Source organism: Sesamum indicum, linkage group LG13 (assembly GCF_000512975.1).
Source record: "Sesamum indicum cultivar Zhongzhi No. 13 linkage group LG13, S_indicum_v1.0, whole genome shotgun sequence".
Taxonomy (NCBI): domain Eukaryota; kingdom Viridiplantae; phylum Streptophyta; class Magnoliopsida; order Lamiales; family Pedaliaceae; genus Sesamum; species Sesamum indicum.
The window spans coordinates 895,588-906,545 of record NC_026157.1 but is presented as its reverse complement, the minus strand read 5'-3'; the positions used below and the strand labels follow the sequence as shown (position 1 = coordinate 906,545).

The 10,958-nt window shown below is 35.6% G+C and overlaps 1 protein-coding gene across 1 annotated transcript in view; it reads right to left on the bottom strand.

Annotated features, from left to right (window-relative positions):
- Positions 1-2,210, bottom strand: part of LOC105176028 — a 5,759-nt gene extending 3,549 nt beyond the window's left edge. Inside the window, exons 1-2 of the mRNA XM_011098701.2 lie at positions 1,822-2,210; positions 4-381 (exon numbers count right to left, since the gene is read on the bottom strand). Coding sequence (XP_011097003.2) covers positions 4-381; positions 1,822-2,079 — 636 coding nt within the window. The 5' untranslated portion in view covers positions 2,080-2,210. The remainder of the gene's footprint in view (positions 1-3; positions 382-1,821) is intronic.

Sequence of the window (10,958 nt, the reverse complement as noted above, 5' to 3'; positions counted from 1 at the left end):
AGCGGCACTGTAGAATGCTCGGAGTCCTAGTGACCAAAAGAAGCCTCCTCTGTTCAGGTTTGTCGCCACATACTCGATAGCATCCTTTCGATCTTTGAACGCAGGCACCGTGACGAGAAAGCTGCCGTGGGCGTAGTACCTGATAGACAACAAGTTGCAAAGAAAGGCGACCATGAAGCAGATCAAGATAGCAAAGAACTTCACAGAAGGCAGGACCGAAACTCTATTTCCATGCATGTCCAAGGAGGTAGAGCTCGATCTGTTGCTCACGTATACACTTATTAACGAGCTGAGAGTGATCGCTGTTGTTGCCAAAAGCGTCGATGCCATTATATTGTTACGTATCGTCTGAATCGCCAATACGCCGTTTTTAAGTGGATCCTGCAGAACTTGAAGTTGATTTTGAGTTTAGGATGATTAAGTGAATAACAATGGAAAAAATACATTTGCCCATTTATGCTAAATTCATAATCGATTGACTCAAAATTGATGTTGGATCAGACTTCACACCTCAACAATACCATAGCATTGGTTAACAAAGTGAAGTGTCATTGAGATGCATTTTATCCAACCAAAAGAATATTATAAAAAGAAAAAAGAAAGCAATAAAGTCCAACAAAATGAACTAAGATACTAAAAAGGAAAACATTAGACACAATTTTAAATTATACTTCATTATTATAAATACGGTTAATTACATTTGAATTTTTTTGTAAAAATATAAAATTATATTTTTTTCTAAAAAAAAATTAAAACTACACTTACATCTCCGTCAAAATTTTTTTTTTTCACAATTGTTCCCCTTCCATTAAAATTGGGTCAGAAAATGCTGACATTAGTAAAAATAATTACATATACATCTAATTTTATCCCTCATTCAATATTTTTCTAATAATATTTTTATACTTATTAAGAGATAAATACAATATATATACAAATCCAAAAAAGTATCATCAAAATAAAATATTATTTTTGAATTATAAAAAAAAAAGTAGCCGTTAATGAATGAAAAAAACCAACTTTTGTCCATCTTTCCATATTCATATAAAGTACCATATAATATTGTGTCAACGTTTTAACATTAAATATAATATAAAAAAATTGCTTGTATTGCTAAATTTTAAATCATTATATTTTTGGAAGCGATTTGACGTACGTAGTAGGTTAGAAACAGGGCTGAATTGTTGTATATCTAGTATTCTACTTTTTTTAACTCATTAAATGAAATTTACTTTTTTCCTAAATAATATATATATCTATATATATGTTCAAAAGACAAATTGTCGATGAAAAATAAAAATTGATGTTACCCTTACTCTACATATGGGAAGTAAAAAAAAGAAAATAATTAATTTGTTCATTCATCTACGATTGTTTGTTATCCAATAACTATAATATAGGAACAATATGTACCCTTTTAACTTTATATATATTACATTTACCTCCTTACAATTATTGCAATTTTTTCACTGACGTCATTTTTCATCCGAACTCTAAAGAAAATGGAGATAATTGTAAATAAAGAATTCTTGAAAGGGGTGTAAGTGTAATTTTAAAAGCTTTTTCAGAGAAAATATAATTTTATATATTTTAAAGAGATTTAAATGTAATTAACCATTATTTGTAATAAGTGACAAAATATATTGTACCCACACAGCAAGTGTATTGCAATTTTAAAAAAAGAATTATATGATTGGTCCGAACTCGACGGAGACTAGGAATTTCCAAAAAAGAACAGCTTGAGCATCAAGAAAAAGAGATACAAAGACAGGAGTTAATAATGGAGAAGTAATTGGGTGAAGAAGAGATGTGCAAACTCACAGCCATCAAGGAGAAGACCCATACGCGGCGGCTCTCAGCATTCAGTCCAATCACAGTTCTTCTGGGATTTCGTATTATGGTGTAGAGAAGGCAGAAATGGTAGGCCAGCAGCGTTCCCATGCCCAGAGGCACCAGCACCAAATCCAAATCCAACTGCTTTTCCCCCACTATCATTTTTGCACCCTTCTTCAGCAAACTGTACAGCTCCCTCACACTCACTACCTCACCTATCATTTTTGGCTCTTCAGTGATGCACATGTTGTGTTTTTTGCACCTAATAAAGCTGCAGAAAGAGACGAGGAATGGTCAGTCACATCGTGAGGAGCAGTAGAGTGGTTTTTGCTTTTGTATATCTTCTGAGGAATCAAATTGTTGTCTTTTCTGACGTTTCTATGGCCACTCTTATTATTATTATTAGATAGTATATGTTGTCATACACTCACAATCGGAAAGAGGAGAGAACAATAGATAATTATTAGTGCACCCATATTACAAGTAGTGTTTGAAAATCTTCCATCTATGTCTTTCTTTTGAGCAAACGATAATTATAAATATATAGAGGAAAGTGCCCTGACGATGACATGCATACGACAGGTTCGGAATTAGAAATTTTTTTTGTTTGGGTCAGATTTGATTGAAATAAACCAATCGCAGAGTAAATGTATCACACTTGCTATGTGATTGGTCACTTTTCTTAAACTGTACACCAATCACACAACAAATGTATTGTACTTGCCATATTATTGATTCAGGTTCGGCCGAGACGGGTTTCTGCTAGAATTCCCCACGAAACTCGTACAGGAAGCAAAATTTGCTGACATTCATCAAAATTGTTACTTAGATTTTTTACCGCGCCTGATTGTGCTAGAAAGTACGTTGATCTGTTAAGTTATCTGTGAGTTTGTTATGTAACTATCTTAACAAAATTGGAACACATTTTTATTATTTGGAACATATTTGTAGAACTATGTTAGTAACAGATGTAGGAACGATTTGTATAGTTTGAAACACATATAAGGTACTTTATTAGTAATGCTATTTGGAGCGGGATTTGGAATGGTACTGTGTAAAATTTGTAATATTTTATTTAGCATTACTAAACCCATTCATAAGTTTTGAATTTTATATTTTTTTATTATTTATTAATATATTTAATAAATTTGAATAAATAAATAAATTTATAGATTTTAATAAAATTTTCAGATATAATTAATTTAATTTAATAAAATTTGAATTAATTTTATATATATATTTAATTAACTAAATAAATATAAAATAGTAGAATTTAATAAATATTAAGAAACATAAATAATTTTTAAAAAATATATTAATATAAAAAAATATTTAATTACAGAAATAGAAAAAAATATAAAACCTAATCTAAACGCCCCTCGTCCTCCTCTGGATTCTCGGCCGGGGGATTCATCGAAGTGGTGCTGTAGTCGACGAGGAGGCCCGCATCATGTCCATCATGTCGGCCATCATCGTTTCGAGACGACCGATGCGGTCTCCCATCGCTAGGTTTGAAGGTGACGGTGGCAGTGTCACTGGCGGTGGCGATGTGAATGTGAGTTGGAGACGTGGGCCTCAGAACCAAGGTCGAATACTTGGCCCCGACTGCAGCCAGCCACATCTGTTGGTCTGTCATCGCCACCGAAACCTCGAACTTGGCTGGGGTACTTAGGTCATTAGCCGTGGGCTGGGGCTGACGATCTTCCAGCATTTTCTGGAACGTCTCCTATGAAACAAACAAAATTATTAGTACTTTATTCAATCAATAATTAATTATTACAAAATAATATAAACTACTACTTATCGCCACCTCCGTCGCCCTCGGCCCACTCCAACCGTCGTTCTCTTTCTTCTTGTAGCAGCGCTCGAATATTTCCATCTCCTTGGGCGGCTGATCGAGCTGCGTCTCTTGTATAAGAAAAAATAGTTAATTAATTATGCCGCATACTATTTATAAATAATTATTTAACACACAAATAATTTATATATACTACCAACTTTCTCTTGTGCATGCCGACTGAGGAAGACCCCTGATAGAAAGTCGAGGACGCTGTAGGGTTTGCTGCCCGATTCGCCTTATTCTTTAAGGACTCCTACTTCAAGAACGACAGTGGACACAATTTTTGGAACAATTTTCTGAACGGGCACAGTAACACACAGCTAATAATTCTAAGGAATCGTTCCAATTTGTACCTCATTTTGGAATACGTTTTTGAACTGAAAATTTTGAGACATATTCTGCAATGGGTGTAGGAACGGTTAGATTGTGACCATTCCTACATCTAATATAGTGTTCCAATGATTTTTCGTTACCAATTTGGCACGGAGTGTGGAACGGGCTAGTAACTGTTCTTTTGGAACTCAATTTCCGACGGTTGTGTCGTGCCCAATTCGTAACCCAAAAAAAATGCTCCACCTGATGTCATCTTTCAATATCCGTTCCTCAAGCGTCCCAAAATCCGTTCCATGATGGAACGAAATTTGGAATGGGTACCCTGACTGTGCCAAATTTTGCCTTTTTTTGTAGTGGGTGTTTCCCTCTCCACTTCCTACTAGCCTAAAACACCCCTTTGTGCCATTGGTTACACAACCATTGAATTTGTTTTCATCTGTAAGATTGCAATACATTGCCTTGAGAACCTACACTGAAAAAAAAGAATGTGAGCATCGTCCCCAAAATACTCATCACATGGAAAATAAAAAGCCTCCAAGTGAAGAAACCACATTTTGTCCAATGTTTATAGTCTTTCTTGGATGGCCAACCAAAGAATAAAAACATTCCTATGGATTTTAAATGTCTTTGCAACAAACTTGTCCATGGAAGTTAGAGGGTTTGCTCCTAATAAATCTCGGGCTGCACAGTGGAAAATCGTCTATTAGAGGCATGCCATCAAATTTGGTCTTGACCCCCAGTTATTGTAGGAAATTCTCTAGAAAAGCCATCATCTTTGCTGATATAATAGAAGGCCAATTCCAAATGAATAACAATTGAAAGCATTTCCCCCAATCTCAGCCTCATGCGGTCCCTTTAAAAGACAACTTTCAAACTTATTTGCTGCAAGTTTTCTTCCAATGGCTCTCGAACCATCAGGAAACAATTGGATAAGGACACCCATAGAATGCCAAGGATCAAGCCACACCTTAATGCTCTCTCCTTCTCTAATGACATATTCCATTGGTGCCAGCATAGAACCTAGTAATTTAATTATTTTCTTCCAATTTCACGATCTTGTTGTTGAACTCACTGTCCAAACAACCTACTCTTTAATTCTATGTTTCAGGATCCATTTGACTTACATTGATCCTTCATATTTATTCACAATGACCAATAATAGTTTGCATATCAACTCCTTGTTCATCAATGCTACTGATTGAATTCTAAGACCACCATAACCTTTAGGCAAACAAACTTGGTCGTAGCTCAATTTTGCTAAAACTCCTACTCCGCTAGCGGCCCATAGAAAACACCCCAAGATCTGCTCCATATGCTTAATTACTCCCTTCAAAAGAACAAAGATTGAAGACCAATAAAACTAATATGAAGCCAGCACTGATTTATAAGTTGTAGTCGCCCTGCAAAGGAGAATTTCAAAGTCCCCCATGCTTCAATCCGATCCTTTATCTTGTCCAAGAGTGTCTGACAATGGCCAACAGTAAGTCTCGATGAGGTAAGCGACACTCCTAAATACTTGAGTGGTACTAAACCCACAGGAAATCCAACCATAGCTTGCAATGTTTCATTTTGAGGCGTAATAGATTTTGAGAAAATAATTAAACTCTTTGTTACACTCTCTTATAAACCTGATTGTTGCGCAAACTCATTAAGTGCACTTTTTAGCATTCCCAGACTGAGTCGTAGCTTTTCAAAATAGCAAAACATCGTCTGGAAAACTCAACATATACAAGCCCAATTCCAAACACTTCCAATGAAATTGAAACCCAATTGGATGATCAATATGTTTCTTCATTGTTGCATGTGGCATCTCCATGACCAAAACAAAAAGGTATCATGATATTGGATCCCACTGCCTCATTCCTTAGGCACCTTGGAATTAAATAGGACGCCATTGTCACACATTATTAAATCCACCCTATAAAGTTAGTTGGGAATCCAAGTAACCTCAATATAGCAAACAAAAAATTCTTGTTCATTGTATCATAGGTTTTCCAAATATCATTCTTCATCGCACATCTGAGAGGCAAGTGGTTCCAATTGCAACCATGCAGTAGATCTTGAGCCAATAACATGTTGTTATGATCTTTCTCCCTAGGATAAAGGCCATATGACTAACATCAACCAAGTTGCTCAACATTTGCTTCAGTCTATGCCCAAGCACTTCAAAAATTATTTTATACAACACATTGTAGCAAGTAATGTGCTGAAATTCTACAGCTATTAAGGATTCTAACTCTTAGGCGCTAATACAAGAAAGGTGATGTTTACTTGCCTCAATAAGCAACCCCAGACAAAAAGTTATTTCACAGCACATATTACCGATTCACCCACCACATGCCACACTTTCTTGAAAAATTATGTTGTACAACCATCTATTTTCTCATCCCCAATTTGCAAAAACTGTCTCCTTAATCTCATCATCAGTGACTTTGGCTACCAAGGGTACAACCTCTATTTCCATCAGCCTCACTATAAGGTAAGGTTCAAGGTATTCTAATCGGTTATCCCTAGTGTCCCTTGTGCTCTGAGAAGTTCGGAGTACCACCAAACAAGTTCTTGTGCAATTTGAGATTGCTTTAACAATATCACCCCACTAGTTGTGCTCAACTGACAGATCTTCTTCCTCACTCTCTCCACTGCTACCTTTTGGAAAAATAGTTTGGTGCTCTGATCCTCTTTCTTAAACATCTGAGTTTAGCTCGTTGTTGAATAATTTCTAGCTCCTATTACATTGCTTGAGCATAAACCAACCTAAATAATTTCTCCACTTCCTTAAGTAGCAACACATTTGGGAACTCTTGTTGCAGTATCTGAATTTTTTGGAGAAAGTCTGACACAACACACATTCTGCGTCAAATTTTTCTTCCTTTTACACATTTTCCTTAAAACATTTTGAGTGCTTTAAGCTTCTGAACCACAGCATACATCGGTACCCCGTATACCTCCAAGTGTTAAATAATAAGCATTTCTTGAAAGAAATCTGGCCCAACCACTAAAAAATCATCAAACCTAAAACACCCATAGCCATGTGCAGGAGTTTGTTTGAATTGAAGGATCAATGGGCAATGATCCGACATTCTTTAAGTAGTGCAAGTGTAAGAACTTTGGGACCATGAAACAAATTGTTCCTCATTCCCAACAACTCTGTCTAGTTTTTTTCACAGATTTCTGGTACCCAAAAAAATAGTTATTCCAAGTCTATTATAAATTAGAAATAGGTAACGTTTATAATATGCTCCTATCAAATAGTTGGCAAACTCATTAATAGAATCAGAACTATCCATTAAGGTACCACATATTCACTCTCATTAAGCACACAGTTTTAGAAGTTCAATTAAAATCCTCCCAACGTCCTTTACCACAACTGCTTTTTCCAAATTGCCCTCCCAAAGAATCCGTCTAGAGATCTAATCATTTGTCCCATAGACTATTAGGAGTAGAAAAGACCTATGATGGAACCTCTTCCAAACACTACAATCGCTTTTCATGTGAATCCAAAATACCACGTCAATATCCTCCAAATTCTATTTCCTAGCCCTTGAGAATAATTTGAAAACCACGTCCAAATATGATTATTAATCTGCTGCACAACATCCACATTTTGATACCTAGCTCTCATCTCAATTAAACCAATCAACTCCAGCTTGAATTATGCTACAAGTGGTTTGACAAAACTTGATGGTCTCTTCGAGATCGTGTATATTCCATGCAGCTAAATTAATCATTAAAAATCACTAAAGGGCTGTTGTGGTTAGGGCCCACAGTATCAATTGTATCATCATCAAGATTACTTAGTAGAGAACGGATTATAAACCATAAACTTCTTTACCTTTGTCACTAGTTGCAGGGACATTATGTATACTAATCCTCAACTGGCACTCTTTTGGTCGGGCTAGCTTTAGAACATAGACTTACACAAGCGGAGTCGTTTGTAGCATTGATTTCTTCTTTTTAGGACAATGATACTCTGTGTGACCAACAACCTTACAACTACCACATCCAGGCAGCATCTATTCATATTCAGTGGTGATGTTACACACTACATCACAATCCCCCTCAAAACTAGGTTGCATTACTTGTTTAAATTTCAATCCAAGATCTGCCAGAACACAAACCCTTGCATAGTCCACTCTAGCACAATTCATTGTAATTGTATCTGGGTTTAACGGGGTTCCCTCTCCACTCACTACAACAATGAGACATTCCACCATCAAGTACTCCATCGGGATATTATAAAGTTTAATCTAGAGTGTTATCAACTGATGCAACTGCTTCTGTAACATCATGCCCAACTGCCATTTTTGTAAAAAAAAAAAAAAAGGGTTGCCCTTGGAACAAATAAGGGTCATCCTTAATGACCTCCTCTATAGTAGGACATAAAGCAACACTTTCTTGTAGAGTTAAAAAGGCCCTCGGCAATTCAATCAATATGTTATCTAGGGTTAGGGTTAACTCAAATACTACCAATATAAATGTCTGCAAGGTTCACCACTAATGCATGCTCCGTAGATGACTCCTAGATTGCAGCCGACATAGCAGAGCTATCCCCCTAAAGTAACACTCTAGTTGGGGTAAAGGGTTTGCGGGATTATGAACTATAATAATAAGGGACAACCCACATGCAACAGTGTGAATACCAGAGGTCTACTCCTCAGTTAGAGTACCTATAGTCGTGGAAATGAAGCTCGATCCACTATCACCATAATGAGCCAGGCTCGTTCTAGAGTTTGCATGGAATTTGTTCACCCTCACGACCCGTTAGATAGGAAAATATGAGAATAAGTTTCTCATTCATAACAATAATGTAACTTTTCTTCAAAATGTGCCACAACTCATAAGACCACGAAAGGGATGAAAGTAGCGTCCACACTACAATGTTATGAATGGAAGGCTTAGACTCATTAAATATTTTAATATGTCCATCATAGGCCTAATATTATACTTGGATAAGTGAGAGTTTAATTATCTTTAGACCGGGACCTCATCACATTAGTAATTTGCATACTTGTTGTTTCAAAACTAATAAGTCATGCATAACATCACATGCAATAAACCAAGCATTCCTCTATCAGGATGATCACAAGTCCGCTCCTACGCAACCTACTGAACCCATAGTGGATTATTGGTCTTTCTAAGTGTATGCCCTAGGCTATTATAAATTATTATAACCCGTTACATTTAGTGGGCCTTTCATAGTCCTTCTTTTCTTCGTGATCCTCTCTAAGTGTCTCCTTAGACTCAATCTACAGATGACCTTTATTACAAGTCATATTACAATAAAATAAAATCTCGTACTTCCTAAGCTACTTTCATTACAATTAAATTTATAGAAATCTCAATCTTAAGTTGGGAGGAGGTACATAAGAGGGACAAAGAATGCTTTATTATTTTCAAGACTACAAAACGAGAAAGAGGAGAAGAACAAGAGACATTTTTTTCCAACCCAAATAGAATATAGTACCAATCATATGGGTTCAATGGGCATTGTGATCATTCTTTGATTCATTTATCACATGAATAAATAGAATATATTTCACAATATCATATATTATAAAATTAAAGATGACCCAAAAATGCAACTTAGCACAAACTATTACAATGAAATAGTGGGTTACAAAAACCCCTTTAATATTACATATCGATTTACAGGAATAATACAAAATATAGCGATCTACACAATAATAGAGTAAAATAAATTGATTAAAACGACTCAAGGAACTGAGATCCGAAGAGGCAAGACGCGGCCATAAAGGCCGGCAACCTTACTCATGGTTGCTCCAATATTTTCACCAAGAAATCGCTAGGATCATTGACAAAGAACCAACCACTTAGGATAAAGAACCAACCACTTAGGAATATTACAAAGATCTCAAGTATAACTCTCGATTTTTTGCTTCAAAGATTCATCTGTGTTTTTCCATTTCAAAGGGAGAATTTATAGGGTAGAAATGTAGTAGAAGGAGGAGGATTTGGACAGTGGAGTCCATTTCTAAGACCATTGAAAATGAAGAAGAAGTAAACAAAAAACAAAGAGAGAGAGGGGTGCGCTGCTGCCAAGAATGAGAAGGGAGAGAGAGTAAGTTGCAGAATGAGTGACCGGGTCGGGTCGGATAGGATCCTTAGACTGGTTTAGTGTGAATGGGTCTAGCAGATTTGATAATAAAGAAGCCATCCAAGTGAGATAGGACGATGAGCCTTGGGCTTACCTTAAATTTGGTCATGGGCCACAAATTATTTTAACAAAATATGTATCAAGAGATATCTAATATCCTATATGCCATAGTTATGCAACAAAAATATATATTGCTCCTTCACAAGTAATTGCACTTAATAATGAATATCAATATTTTATTTTCGACAAACACATTAATCCAATTAAAATTTGCCGAAAATAACCTTGAATAAATTCAAGTTTTGGACACTCCAAAATAGTTTAATTAAAACTATGAAAATATTTTTCACAAAATTAATAATTTTTTTGCAAGAAAATTTATTTAACCCAAAATTGCAAATAATCAAAGATTAATTGTAAGGATTCACAAAATCTAAAAAATCAAAAAAAATATCACATTTTTATATTATTAAAAAATATATGATGTTACTGAAACGATTTTTGATCTGAAAAAAAATGTAGCACAACAACACAACTGTCAAGATCACTCGCACCGGCGGACCGTGCACAACACATGTGTGGGCATGCGCACTGCTGTGAACAATGCTCGCACGTGTCGGCCGCAGACAACGCGCACTCTCACTCTGCCATAAGCAATTTTATTTACTCGATCCTTCTTTTTTCTTTCTAAGATATGCATAAAAAAAACAAAAAATGCCTTAAAATATTTTTATAACATAACATGATATCCAAAAAGTAAAATACAACATAACATATCTTCCATCATATAATAATGCATAAAAAATATGTAAATCTTGCTTTAATTAAAATCTACAT